General features: G+C 42.7%; 1 protein-coding gene across 1 annotated transcript; it reads left to right on the top strand.

The window, feature by feature from the left end:
* Window positions 1-1,068: 1,068 nt before the first annotated feature.
* LOC139268235 (immunoglobulin lambda-1 light chain-like) lies at window positions 1,069-8,426 on the top strand. The gene is made up of 5 exons (XM_070886280.1): window positions 1,069-1,120; window positions 1,242-1,467; window positions 6,022-6,137; window positions 8,014-8,019; window positions 8,104-8,426. The coding sequence occupies exons 1-5, from the start codon at window positions 1,069-1,071 to the stop codon at window positions 8,424-8,426; spliced, it is 723 nt and encodes a 240-aa protein (XP_070742381.1).
* The last annotated feature ends 6,713 nt before the right edge of the window (window positions 8,427-15,139 follow it).

Genomic DNA, 15,139 nt, shown 5'->3' with positions numbered 1-15,139 from the left:
TTTTGTACTTTGCCTCTATTTCTGAAGCCAATGATCCCGTATGTCTTTTATAGCAGCCTTGTCAACTTGTACCGCCATCTCAAAGACTTTGATAAATACATCTCCAGCTCTCTCTGTTCCTGCACCCGCTTTAAATTTGCACCATTTAGTTTATATTACGTCACATTATTCTTCCTATATAATTAAATAACCACACTTCTCTGCATTTTATTTAATCTGCCATGTATCTGCCCATTTCTCCATCCTAATACGAATTATTTCATTTTGATGTATTTTCAAATCGCACAAGGCATAACAAATCCCTGAAAAAAAACAATTATTAAACTATGTAAACGAAAAATATCGTCAGTGTCAAAATATATATTTTTTCTGCTAAAGTATCAGAACTTTGTTTTGAAGAAAACATTTATCAATGTGTGGTATAAATTAGACTAAGCTTTCACTTTAAGATATTCTCACATGAGTACATCTGGTAGGGAAGGCTGAAATAAATCACAGTGTTCTAACATCTTTAAGTAATTCATAAAACGGTAATTCATAAAAAGTTACTTCATTGTAAAGATTATATATTCTGCAGGAATGGGGCTGAATTTCTATAGAATGATCTCTAAGTGTATGGCAGATTGTTGTTATACATTGCACAGTTAGAACAGCACTGCCTTTAGAGGGGGCACAAGTAATGATTAAAGTTGCTTCCTAATCTGATATGAGCAAAAAGGAAAGATCAAGAATCAATACCTTAGTGAATTTGTCAAAAATAATTACTTATTTACACTTGTTTACACAATTATAAATTTCAATACGTTGCTGTACTTATTAGTAAATCCTGTGCATGATGCACAACATCATGCTGTAGATCGGTTCTGTTATCCAATGTCCCTTCTCCAGTTTGGAAATCTTGTGACGTGGAGGCTCAATTGGGGTTTGAAACGTCAGTGGTCATTTGCATAATTAAGGAATACTTGGTAATACACCCTCAATCATACCATTGATAAGACAAGGCGAGCCTGGTGAACATTAACATAATCTGCCTGCAAAATGCCGAGGTTTCGGAGCCTAACTGAATTCATGGTGTCCGAGTGGGTACGTGTCCTCACAATGCTGATCATTTGCGCAGTCTGTAAGTATTCAGCAAACGTTTCGTTGGATTCATTGTGAATCATCTTTTGTTTCATAGAGATATAAAGTGACAATATTAATCAGAGGATGCCCACCTCTAATATTGCTCCATCTTTTGATAGGTTCAAAGGCGCAGATTAAATTAACTCAACCGCAATCGTTATCCGTGGTGCCACAAGGAATGATTAAATTAAGCTGCAGCGTGTCTGGGGGTACCTTGGGAAACTCTGACATAGGATGGTACCAGCAGAACCCTGGGGATGGTCCTCGATTTCTACTCTATCATGATATTAATTGTGATAGCAGGGGATCCGGGATTCCTGATCGATTCTCTGGAAGGAGTCAATCTCCTGACGGACCACATTGCGAAATTGGAACTGAAGGTGGATTCACTCTAGAGCAGCCACGGTGCTGAGAATGACGTGAATAGCACTGTAGCGAGTTGGTCTTACCGCAGGTAAAGGGTCCACAGCCAGATAGGGAATGGATGACCAAAAGGATGAGGAGTGCAAGGAAGGTAGTGCAGGGCTCCCCTGCGGTCATCCCCCTGCAATACAGATACACCGCTTTGAGTACTGTTGAGGGGGATGACCCATCAGGGGAGGGCAGCAGCAGCCAAGTTCATGGCACCGTGGCTGGCTCTGCTGCACAGGAGGGCAGGAAAAAGAGTGGGAGTGCAATAGTGATAGGGGATTCAATTGTAAGGGGAATAGATAGGCGTTTCTGCGGCCGCAACCAAGACTCCAGGATGGTATGTTGCCTCCCTGGTGCAAGGGTCCAGGATGTCTCGGAGCAGGTGCAGGACATTCTAAAAAGGGAGGGTGAACAGCCAGTTGTCATGGTGCACATAGGTACCAATGACATAGGTAAAAAACGGGATGAGGTCCTACGAGACGAATTTAGGGAGCTAGGAGTTAAATTAAAAAGTAGGACCTCAAAACTAATAATCTCAGGATTGCTACCAGTGCCACGTGCTACTCAGAGTAGGAATCGCAGGATAGCTCAGATGAATACATGGCTTGAGAAGTGGTGCACAAGGGAGGGATTCAAATTCCTGGGACATTGGAACCGGTTCTGGGGGAGGTGGGACCAGTACAAACCGGACGGTCTGCATCTGGGCAGGACCAGAACCAATGTCCTCGGGGGAATGTTTGCTAGTGCTGTTGGGGAGGAGTTAAACTAATATGGGAGGGGGATGGGAACCAATGCAGAGAGACAAAGGGAAACAAAAAGGAGACAAAAGCAAAAGACAGAAAGGAGAAGAGTAAAAGTGGAGGGCAGAGAATCCCAAGGCAAAAAACAAAAAGGGCCACTGAATATAAAGGGGCTGCAGGAGGGGTCAAAACTAAAAATCATGGTTTAAAAACTAGTATTAAAACACTCTACCTAAACGCACGCAGCATTCGAAATAAAGTAAATGAGTTGACGGCACAAATCATTACAAATGGGTATGATTTGGTGGCCATTACAGAAACGTGGTTGCAGGGTGGCCAAGACTAGGAATTAAACATACAGGGGTATCTGGTGATTCGGAAAGATAGACAAGAAGGGAAAGGAGGAGGGGTAGCTCTGCTAATAAATGCTGATATCAGGGCAGTTGTGAGAGATGATATTGGCTCTAATGAACAAAATATTGAATCATTGTGGGTGGAGATTAGAGATAGTAAGGGGAAAAAGTCACTGGTGGGCGTAGTTTATAGGCCCCCAAATAACGGTGGGGTGGGCAATAATCAAGGGAATAATGGAGGCATGTGAAAAAGGAACGGCAGTAATCATGGGGGATTTTAACCTACATATCGATTGGTTAAATCAAATCGCACGGGGTAGCCTGGAGGAGGAATTCATACGGGATTGTTTCTTCGAACCCTATGTTACAGAACCTACAAGGGAGAAAGCTATCTTAGATCTGGTCCTGTGTAATGAGACAGGAATAATAAACGATCTCCGAGTAAAAGATCCTCTCGGAATGAGTGATCACAGTATGGTTGAATTTGTAATACAGATTGAGGGTGAGGAAGTAGTGTCTCAAAGGAGCGTACTATGCTTAAACAAAGGGGACTACAGTGGGATGAGGGCAGAGTTGGCTAAAATAGACTGGAAACACAGACTAAATAGTGGCACAATTGAGGAACAGTGGATGACTTTTAAGGAGCTCTTTCATAGTGCTCAACAAAAATATATTCCAGTGAAAAAGAAGGGCGGTAAGAGAAGGGATAACCAGCCGTGGATAACCAAGGAAATAAGGGAGAGTATCAAATTAAAAATCAATGCGTATAAGGTGGCCAAGGTTAGTGGGAAACTAGAAGATTGGGAAAATTTTAAACAACAGCAAAGAATGACTAAGAAAGCAATAAAGAAAGGAAAGATAGATTACGAAGGTAAACTTGCACAAAACATAAAAACAGATAGTAAAAGCTTTTACAGGTATATAAAGCAGAAAAGAGTGACTAAAGTAAATGTTGGTCCCTTAGAAGATGAGAAGGGGGATTTAATAATGGGAAATGTGGAAATGGCTGAGACATTAAACAATTATTTTGCTTCGGTCTTCACAGTGGAAGACACAAAAACCATGCCAAAAATTACTGGTCACAGGAATGTGGGAAGGGAGGACCTTGAGACAATCAATATCACTAGGGGGGTAGTGCTGGACAGGCTAATGGGACTCAAGGTAGACAAGTCCCCTGGTCCTGATGAAATGCATTAATCCAGGGTATTGAAAGAGATGGCAGAAGTTATAGCAGCTGCATTCGTTATAAACTACCAAAATTCTCTGGACTCTGGGGAGGTATCAGCGGATTGGAAAGCAGCTAATGTAACGCCTCTGTTTAAAAAAGGGGGCAGACGAAAGGCAGGTAACTATAGGCCGTTAAGTTTAACATCTGTAGTGGGGAAAATGCTTGAAACTATCATTAAGGAAGAAATAGCGGGACATCTAGATAGGAATAGTGCAATCAAACAGACGCAGCATGGATTCATGAAGGGGAAATCATGTTTAACTAATTTACTGGAATTCTTTGAGGATATAACGAGCATGGTGGATAGAGGTGTACTGGTGGATGTGGTGTATTTAGATTTCCAAAAGGCATTCGATAAGGTGCCACACAAAAGGTTACTGCAGAAGATAAAGGCACGCGGAGTCACAGAAAATGTATTAGCATGGATAGAGAATTGGCTGGCTAACAGAAAGCAGAGAGTCGGGATAAATGGGTCCTTTTCGGATTGGAAATCGGTGGTTAGTGGTGTGCCACAGGGATCGGTGCTGGGACCACAAGTGTTCACAATATACATAGATGACCTGGAAGAGAGTACTGAGTGTAGTGTTACAAAATTTGCAGATGACACAAAGATTAGTGGGAAAGCGGGTTGTGTAGAGGACACAGAGAGGCTGCAAAGAGATTTAGATAGGTTAAGCGAATGGGCTAAGGTTTGGCAGATGGAATAAAATGTTGGAAATTGTGATGTCATCCACCTTGGGGAAAAAAACAGTAAAAGGGAATATTATTTGAATGGGGAGAAATTACAACATGCTGCGGTGCAGAGGGATCTGGGGGTCCTTGTGCATGAATCCCAAAAAGTTAGTTTGCAGATGCAGCAGGTAATCAGGAAGGCGAATGGAATGTTGGCCTTCATTGCGAGAGGGATGGAGTGCAAAAGCAGGGAGGTCCTGCTGCAATTGTATAGGGTATTGTTGAGGCCGCACCTGGAGTACTGCGTACAGTTTTGGTTACCTTACTTAAGGAAGGATATACTAGCTTTGGAAGGGTACAGAGACGATTCACTAGGCTGATTCCGGAGATGAGGGGGTTACATTATGATGATAGATTGAGTAGACTGGGTGTTTACTCGTTCGAGTTCAAAAGGATGAGGGGTGATCTTACAGAAACATTTAAAATAATGAAAGGGATGGACAAGATAGAGGCAGAGAGGTTGTTTCCACTGGTCGGGAAGACGAGAACTTGGGGGCACAGCCTCAAAATACGGGGGAGCCAATTTAAAACCGAGTTGAGAAGGAATTTCTTCTCCCAGAGGCTTGTGAATCTGTGGAATTCTCTGCCCAAGGAAGCAGTTGAGGCTAGCTCATTGAATGCAGTCAAGTCACGGATAGATAGATTTTTAACCAATAAGGGAATTAAGGGTTATGGGGCGTGGGCGGGTAAGTGGAGCTGAGTCCACGGCCAGATCAGCCATGATCTTGTTGAATGGCAGAGCAGGTTCGAGGGGCTAGATGGCCTACTCCTGTTCCAAATTCTGATGTTCTTATGTTCTTATGTTCTTCATAGCTAGGGGATTTGAATATTGGAGCAGGGCGGTCTTAATGCAGTTGTACAGGGCCTTAGTGAGGCTCACCTGGAATATTGTGTTCAGTTTTGGTTTCCTAGTCTGAGGAAGGACGTTCTTGCAAGAGGGAGTGCAGCGAAAGTTCACCAGACTGATTCCAGGGATCGCTGGGCTGTCATATGAGGCGAGACTGGATCAATTGGGCCTTTTATCATTGGAGTTTGGAAGAATGAGAGGGAATCTCATAGAAACTTATAAGATTCTGACGGGACTGGACAGGCTAGCTGCGGGATGAATGTTCCCGATGTTATGGAAGTCCAGAACCAGGGGACATTGTGTTAGGATAAGGGGTAGGCCATTTAGGACTGAGATGAGGAGAAACTTCTTCACTCAGAGAGTTGTTAACCTGTGGAATTCCCTAACGCAGAGAGTCGTTGAGGCCAGTTCATTGGATATATTCGAGAACAAGTTAGATATGGCCCTTACGGCTGAAGGGATCAAGGGGTATGGAGAGAAAGCAGGAAAGGGGTACTGAAGGAATGATCAGCCATGATTTTATTGAATGGCAGTGCAGGCTCGAAGGGCCGAGCGGCCTACTCCTGCACCTATTTTCTATGTTTCTATGTCAACCAACGCCGCATATTTAACCATCAGCGGTGTTCAATCCGAGGACGACGCCGATTACTATTGTGCTTGGAGCAGCAACGGCTTCGGTGGAGGCACCAAGTTGACTGTTCTGAGTAAGTAACTTTTACTTGATTCATTCTGTTCAATGAATATTGTTTTTTCTTCGTTTATGCAACAAATAGTCAAATACATTCTCATTTGGATTATTAATATAATAATTTGCGGCAGATTGAACAATTGGTGCTGTAGGTTACAACTAAACTTTAAACGGTGATTGGTTTATTAGGGAAATAAAACAATCATATTTTGAAACCATAAAGGAAACAATGGGGTTTATTCTATGATTAATTTCACCCTTGGAGCTGAGATAGTGAACAATAGAAGCAATTCATAGATTGTTAAATTCGGTGTTTCAAACATAATTAAAAGTGACGCACAAATGGTGAACATGCAAAAACAGAGAGTCAAATAGACAGACGGTGAGATAGATAGTTAGAGGGAGAGTGACAGTGATAAAGACAAAGGCAAAAAAAAGAGATGTACATAGTTAGAGAGAGCAAGAAAAAGCATATCGTTACCTCCCTTAATTCCTGGTGCATTTAGGAGGGTAATAATCACCCGGAACTTGTCTCATATCCCCAAAATAACACCGAACTCACGACATACTTTCGATAACAGGTACTGTTTCTCACTAGGAGAGAGGTTCGCTGCGTAACGAATTTCTTTTATAAACAGAGGGGTTGTGATTTCATTACATACAGAGCTGAGAGAGAAAACTCTGCTGTACGTTAATCTGAAGTCGGTAACTGTCCGTTTTTTTACTAGTTGGAACTTCAAGATATAAAAGTCTGTTTGAACTCACGGTTGCGAATTTATATATAATTTGAGTGCAACTATGCACAGGCACATTTAATACCTGATCTGGGGCGACTGGGTTCACTCCCATTGATACCATAAAGCTATCAATTAGAAGACTGTTGGAAACACCTACTTTCTGCCTTCCACCTATTACTTGGCATTGGTGACACAAAATGATTTTGATTTCAACCAAAAGTTACCGATCTTTATGCTAATATCAGCATGTTGAACACAGAGAGATTGAATTTCCACTGAGTTTTCTCTCGGATTTTTTGCGGGACCATTGGAATAAACCCTGCAGAAACGGCAAAAAGGATATTTTTTCCAGTTTTACATATTGTTGGTATAAAGTATTCTTCAACGTAGCAAACATTTTACTCCTCTGTATGTGAACATCATTCTTTTACAAACAGATGTTAGTCAATACTTAAAGATTATTATTCTCTGAAATGAATCGTTGTGTAGCAATTATGAAATCTTAATTTTCTTCTGAGAAAATTTCCTCTGTGTAAAATATGTAATGATTTAATAAATCGCGTTGTATATAACTACTGTTTCTGTAATACTGGGAATGGTGACCATAGGTTTTTCCATACTTCGACATCAATTTGACAGTAAAGGATCTGGCCGAACGATTCAGAGAGCATGATTAGTTCTATAATCCGTTGTTATGATTTAAGGACGAAAATGAAAGAAGGAACTTGCATTTATATCGCGCCTTTCATGATCTCAGGGAAATGCTTTTACAGCAAATGAAGTACGTGTCGAGTTCAGTCAATGTTGTAATTTGGAAATGGAGCAGTGGTTTTGGGCACAGCAAGGTCCCACTAATTGCTATATGATAATGACCAGATAATCTGTCTTACTGTTTTGGGTGAGCGATCAATATTGGCCAGGATACCAGGGAGATGCCCCGGCTCTTCTTCGAAATACTGTCATGATATCTTTTACAGCCCCTGCGGCGGCTGCTTAAAAACAGTTTAACGTCTCATCCAAAAGACTGCATCTCTGCCAGTGCAGCACTCCGTCAGTACTGTACTGGAGTGTCAGTCTACATTTACTGCTCAAGTCTTTGGCGTGAGACATAAATCCACAAACTTCTGACTCAGAGGCCGGAATGCTACCACTGAGCAAGGAGTTTCATTGTACGTGTGTGCAATATATGTTATACGATTGCAATATCTTTATTTAATAATCACAATCCTTTTCATTAATGCCGAGAGCCGTCCAAACCTTCGGTGTCGCTTCTCCCACCAAGGTCCGATCAGATCTCCGCAGCAAAGGCGGCGACCCTGGTGTGTTTAGTGAATAACTTTTTTCCGGTTTCGGTGGAAGTTTCGTGGAGCGTCGTCGGCAAGATCACGGACACTGGTGTACAGACAACTCGGGCCGTGCGGGACATCGATCAGACGTACAGTGTGAACAGTTATCTGACCCTGTCCGCCACCGAGTGGAGCTCACACGAAGTGTACACCTGCAGGGTCACACACGAATCTCTCGGGTCTCAACTCAATCAAAGCATCCAGAGATCAGGCTGCGAGTGAAAGCGAAAACCCGCCCAGTCGGTGCAAACAGTTAATCATAGTGTTTATGCTCGAAGACGGATTTTAGTTATTGACAATGCATTTCTTTCTATTTCCATGTGCCTGGCCTATAATAATGTCTTAAATCCATTTACATTGTGGCAGAAACTTTTCATCTTGTTATTGTCATGTAGGGACATTGATTTAATAAATAATGATAGCCATTTGTTAGCTGCGGTGTGTTTTGTGAGTGAGTGTTGGGGATAAACGATTCAGTTTAGCACTGACAGTCATTGATAATATTTATAGCTTTGTATGTGCATTGCGCTCATGACCCGCATCTTTTACATCCAATTTGACTTGATATATAATCATAAACAGCTAGCACAAGCAGAAATCGAACAAGGAAATAATTTAGTCCTCACTTTTTCCATATTTTGTCAAAACGATTTTCAATTAATAGTGAGTTTGCATTTAACACGTTTGATTTAATTCCAGCATGAAATAAAGCAGTATTTATAAAGTGTATAGATAATTGTATACACTATGAGAGTACAATTCGAGTATAAGTCAACACGTTCATATTTTGTGATCTAGTGCTAAAATCCTATTAATCACAATAATGAAAATTCCTAGAATGTATCGTTTCTTTCCAGATTGAGTTAGAAATAGTTTTGTAATTTAATTTAATGGTGTGATTTGTCTCAAAAGCAGAAAGTTGAAAAATTTCCATTGGTGGTTGAACCCTTCAGAGATAGCAAGAACTGACGTACATTTCTAAAAGTGTCAGCTGTCTGCCCATCGGTGTATAAATTGTATTGAAATTGCTGTCTGTTCTCGGATGGTACGAACTCCAATGTCTCACTCGCCGAGATCCCTAGCAGTAGACCAGTTGTTCCGGACGTGGGTCCCTTGTTAGACGTGAGGTAGCCTGTCTTACTTCCCATGTTACCTTGATGCCCAAAACAATACAGCTTTTCATTTATGCAGCATGCCCTGCATTCTTAACCATGACTCCAAAATACTGAAGGAAAAGTGTAAGCAAGACGTGGAAAATGTACTTCAACGATTTCCAACGACAGCACATGATAATCCTCGTAACCGTATTCCATTTCATCTTACAGATTGGCATACTTTGGCACTTTCCTTCTCTGAGTAGTTTCAAACCTTCTTAACAATAGTTCTATTAAATATCGAGCTCGTCGGTCATCACCATCAATGTTTTCTCCTAGATAATAGGTGTCATATCAGAAATTCGCTGTGCCTTTCCCACGATGTTCGTTAAGCTTCCCCGCTGTGGGTTAGGCCATGTTTTAAGGGAAAGGTAAGGCGTGGAGAGGTGCAGAGATTTAGAGTAGGAAGTTCAATCCTGAGCGCCCATATGGCTGAAAGCGGGGCTGCCAAAGCTGGAGTGAAGGAAGTAAGCGATGCACAAGATTCCACATTGGGAGCAACACAGAACCTCCTTTAATAATCGTTAATTGCTGGCTCCATAAGTTCCATCATCTTACTATACATAAAAACTTAATAAATAAGAGGAATGATAGGCCATACAGACCCGCCAGACTGCTCCAACAATCACGAAGATCATGGATCTTGTTCCAGTTCACTCCACCTTCCCGCCCTATCGCTATATCCCCTGACTCTCTTATATCTAAAATCTATCGAGCAGCCACAGCCCTCTGGGTAGAGAAATCCAAAGGTTCACATTCCTCTGAGTGACGAAAATTTCTCCTCATCTCAGTCCTAAATAGTCAACCCCTTACGTTGAGACGATGACCACCATTTCTACACTCTTCAGCCAAGAGAAACAGCCTCTCAGCATCCACCCTGTCTAGCCCTCTAATAATCATATTCTTTCAATGAGGTTACATAACATTCTTCTAAACACCAGAGAATATATTCTGCTAATCTTTCCTTATTGTTTGCTGTACCTGCATGTTAACATTCTATGATTCGGGTACAGGAACACACAAATCCTTCTGAATACAACATTAACTGGTCTCTCAAATTTAATAAAAAAAATCTACTGATCTCTTCTTGCTACCAATATGGATAATTTCACAGTTCCCCACATTATACTTCATCAGGCATCTTCTTGCCCAATAAATTACTCGGTCTATATCCCTTTGTAACCTATTTGCATCCACCTTACACCTTACTTTCGCACTTAGCTTTGCATCAGTTGCAAACTTGGATATATTTTAGTTGGTCCCCTTATCTAAGATACTGATATAGATTGTAAAAAGTTGAGGTGCAAGCACTGAGCCTTTTGGCACACAGAGAGTTACAACTGACCAATCCAAAAATGATTTCCACTCTCAGTTTGCTTCCTACTAATCAATCCTCAATCCATGTTAACATATTATACCTAATCCCATGAGATCCAATCTAATGTAATAACCTCTTGTGTGGCACCTTATCAAATGCCTTTTCAAAATCCAAATATACCACATTTACTGGTTACCCTGATCTTTCGATTACACCCACCAAAAACTCTGATTGATTTGTCAAACACAATTTCCCTTTCATTAAGTCCTGTTGAATCTTTCTAACCCTGTTCTGATTTTCTAGCTGCCCTTATAAAAGTTTTATCATTTTTGAGATGATTGATGTCAGGCTAATTGGCCAATAGTTCCATGTTTTCTTTCTTCCTCCTTTTTGAACAGTTTTTTGTGAAGGTCGAGAGTCTAGAGGATTCTGGTAGAACAAAACTATGGATTCACCATCTCTGCTGCTACTTCTTTTAAAAAGCTAGGATGTAGGCCATCAGATCCAGGAGATTTGTCGGCTTTTATTTCCGTTAATTTCTCCAATACTTTTTCTTTACTAAAGCTAATTACTTTAAGTTCCTCACTGTCATCATTCCATTCGTTCCCACATTATGTTTTTGTGCCTTGTACTGTGAGATGTTTGTTTAATGTCTCTGCCATTTCCTTATTCCCCATTTTAATTTCTCCTGCCTGTGCCCCTAAGGGACTTACTCTGTTCAACACAATAACTAATGCTATTGGGTCTGTAAAGTGGTCCAACCAGTATTTTCAGCCCTTTGTTATTTCTTAGCTTTACCCATACCAATTCTTCATCCTGATTTTCTGGGCTAAGATCCTTTCTCACTGCTCTCTTTTTTCCTTCCTTTATTATAAAGGCTGCCCACTCCTTTTCCATGTTGCCTATCTTTTCTAAAAGACAGATAACCTGGAATATTTAGTTCCCAAACTTGGTCACCCTGGAATCACGTCTCAGTAATGGCTTTTCGATCAAATCAATGTATCTCTATTTAAGGCATTAATTCATCATTATTGTTATGACTACTCCATGCATTCAGATATAGCGCCTTTAATTTTAACTTTTCATTATTTTTCCCTGATGTGGCCTTAATCATTAATACCCTATTACCGTTGGTAAACTCTCTGTCCCTTCCTGACACACTCTGCTTGATTTTACCCAAATCGCTATTTTACTCCACAGCCTTGACATTTCTTTGTAGATTTATAAGTTAATCCTTACCTGAACCCTACATCCACCTCATTTGATTTTTCTTCTTCTTAGGTGGTCTCTCGTATCGAGAATGACTTGCCTCCACCAAAAAGGGACGAGTTCACAGGACCTAATATTCCAGGTCCCAAACTGCATATTGAAGGGTGGAAGATACCTGTGAGTGGATTTTTTGATGTGTGGTGGCCGTTGCACACCATCCACCACACTGGCTTGACAGAGCTAAATCCTGGTCCAGTGCTAAGGATTAACCAAGACGACTGGAGACCAACTCTCCTTCACGGACCTCATATGTATACATATCGCAGTATAGGTTGGCCTGTGCTGCCCCTGGGCCCTCGCCTCTTCTGGGCCCCGAACTCATGCCTCTCCTGGGTCTCAATCACGTTGCTCTATAATCTCTCGCTGCTCCTGCACCCCAACTTCGCCGCTCCTGCTGTACCTGCCCACGCTATCAATCAGCAATCTGGATTTTGGTGACGTCGAACCCAGTTGCACTCTTCACAGCCATCGCCCTCCCGGACTGGCTCGCGCTGTACCTTGAAGTGGCATGCCGCCGCAATTCCGCTCCTTTTATGGCCCCGACCTGCAGCAGATGGTTCCTCCCCGTTGTGCCTTTGCTGTGAGCTGGGACTCTGCACCTCCACTCCTTTTATGGCCCAGACCAGCTGCAGATGATTCCTTGCAGGTTGGGGCCTCGCTGTGGTCCCACCCTGATTTAAGTGTATTCCATTCCAACGGAACTGCCCCCTCTTCCCCCAGTACTGGTGCCACTGCCCGAAAAAATGAAATCCTTGCCTCCCACCATCTCTCAGCCACCTATTTAAACCTCTCATCTATTTCTCCCTATGCCAATTCGCTGACATAGTAATCCAGAGATTACTTAGAACCTTAAAGTTTCTGCCCCTCAAACTCCTTCAGCAATACCTCATTCCTAGTTGTATCTGTGTCGTTGGTTCCTACGTGGACCAGAACAACAAGATGCTCCCCTTCCTGCTCCAAGTTGTTCTACAGCCGCAAGGAGATGTCATTAACCCTGGCATCGGGCAGACAACATAGCCTTTGGAACTCCTGGCCACGGCTGCAGAGAACTGTATCTATCCCCCTGACGATACTATTGACTGCCAGCTTTCTTTTTGGTCCCCTTAATTGAATGGCTCCTGTACCACTGTGCCATAGTCAATTGGCCATCCTTCCTTCAATCGATCTTCTAATCCACACCAGTAGCAAGAACCTCGTACCTGTTAGACAAGGGCAAAGGCTGAGTGTACTCTGCCACTGCATCTGAGTTCCCATTACCTGCTTGACTCACAATCAAATCCTCCTATCCACGACATCTAAATCCCTACCGAACCTAAGCGGTGTGACTGCTCCATGGTCAAAATGTCCAGGTATCTCTCTCCCCTCCCTGATGCATCGGAATGTCTGCATCTCGGACTCCAGCTCAACAATTCTGAAGCGATGTTCCCCGAGTTGCAGATACTTACTGCAGATGTGGTTTCCTGGGATCATGCTGCTTTCCGCATGCTTCCTCATGCTGCAGATACGATCAGTGAACACAAAGGGCTAAAAGGTAGATATAACATAGCATAACAAGAATAATTTGTATTTATCTAACTTCTTTAACATACTATAATGTCCAAAAGGACTTCACGACAGGATAATCAGTCAATCATTGATACCAAGCCAGAGAAGGATGCATTAGGACAGGTGACCAAACACTTGATATAGAGGAAAAAAATTACGCAGAATCTTAAAGGAGGAGTGTGAGTTGTAGATGCAAAGAGGTTTTGGGGGGTGGGAAATGGAATTACAAAACATAGGTCCTAGATGACTGGATGCACGGCCGCCAGTCGTGGGGCAAATGAAGTGGTGTAAGAAAATAGTTGAATTTGTTATTTTCTGTAGAATAGGACTTTTGATTCAAAGTTGTTATTATCAGCAGTTCTTGAACTGCCCTTGGTAAACGCAAGTCGGAAAACTCACTGGGTGGAATTTTCACATTGCAGTGGTTGTTGTGCTACTTCAGTAAGTGGCAGCTGGAAAAGCCATATCAAAACTCATATCTTAGACTTGCTTCCTTGTCTAGGCGAAAGACTCTGGCTGACGCCATTTTGTGCAGAGATTTATCTTTCGGGAGTTTGCAGGTGAGTTCTGCAACTTCGGAAGCACATTGCGAGGCAATCTCAGTATATTTGAGGATTGTGCCTCTGACCTCTAATTTACCTGGCATGTATTAGATCAGCATTGGTGCTGCTTATGCTGTCTCACCTTGGATTTCAGAATCGGACCAAGATGAGCCCCAGCACCAATAGCATCAGCCACATCAGCAGCAAAAACACCACGAGCAACAACAGCAACCACAACATCAGCTTTCTCTTCGCCAAGCTGTTGCTCCACAGGAGAGATGGTATCAGCAGAGGGGTGCAGCGTGCCAGAGGCGATAACCCTCTGTAGGGAGAGGACGAGGTTCCTGGACATCATTGAACAGCAGTGCTTCAGGAGGCTCAAGCTCCATTGACAGTTTAACGCAGTCGTTTGTAGCTTGCTGGAAGACATGCTACCCAAAGGACCTGATGGACATGCCTTAGCAACGGCTGGGAAAATCACAACCACCCGCAACTTCTTCGTCTCGGGCCTCTTCCAGGAATCTACAGCAGTCATTTGCAGGATCTCACAGTCGGCTACCCACAAATGCATCACCCAGGTGACCGATGCCATGTTTCACAAGTCAGCCACTTATGTAAACTTTTCCAATGATGAATCCAGTGTTACTGAGCGGGCTCTCGGCTTTGAGGCTCTGTCTGGCTTCCCACAGGTGTAGGGCATCATCGACTGCACACATGTGGCCATCAGCGCACCTCCACATGACCAAGGAGTTTTTTTGAACCTCAAGGACTTTCCACTCCTTCAACCTGCAGCTCGTCTGCAACCATAAAAAGATCATCATGCATGTGTGTTCCAGATTCCCTGGTAGCTGCCATGAATCTTTCCTGCTCTGGTAGTCCACCCTCCCACAGCTCTTAACACCTTCAAACAAACTTACTTGCTGGCTTCTTGGAGACAAGGGCTTGCCACTGAAGATGTAGTTGATGACACCCTTGAGGAGGCCATCGGCGTCCGAGGCAGCATGTGGGGCTCTGAGTGAGATGGAGGGATCATGGGAGAATTGGACCTGCTTTCATCATCCGTCTCATGGACCACCACACTTCCCGGCTAGCAAAGAGCTGGAAACG

The sequence above is a fragment of the Pristiophorus japonicus genome, chromosome 8 (genome assembly GCF_044704955.1).
Source record: "Pristiophorus japonicus isolate sPriJap1 chromosome 8, sPriJap1.hap1, whole genome shotgun sequence".
Taxonomy (NCBI): Eukaryota; Metazoa; Chordata; class Chondrichthyes; family Pristiophoridae; genus Pristiophorus; species Pristiophorus japonicus.
This window is presented reverse-complemented; position numbering and strand designations above follow the sequence as displayed.

Coding starts and splice junctions, on each gene's coding strand:
- LOC139268235 (XM_070886280.1), top strand. CDS start 1,069: ATGGTGTCCGAGTGGGTACGTGTCCTCACAATGCTGATCATTTGCGCA. Junction 1,121..1,241: donor GCTGATCATTTGCGCAGTCT/GTAAGTATTCAG, acceptor ATCTTTTGATAG/GTTCAAAGGCGCAGATTAAA. Junction 1,468..6,021: donor TTCTCTGGAAGGAGTCAATC/TCCTGACGGACC, acceptor CTATGTTTCTAT/GTCAACCAACGCCGCATATT.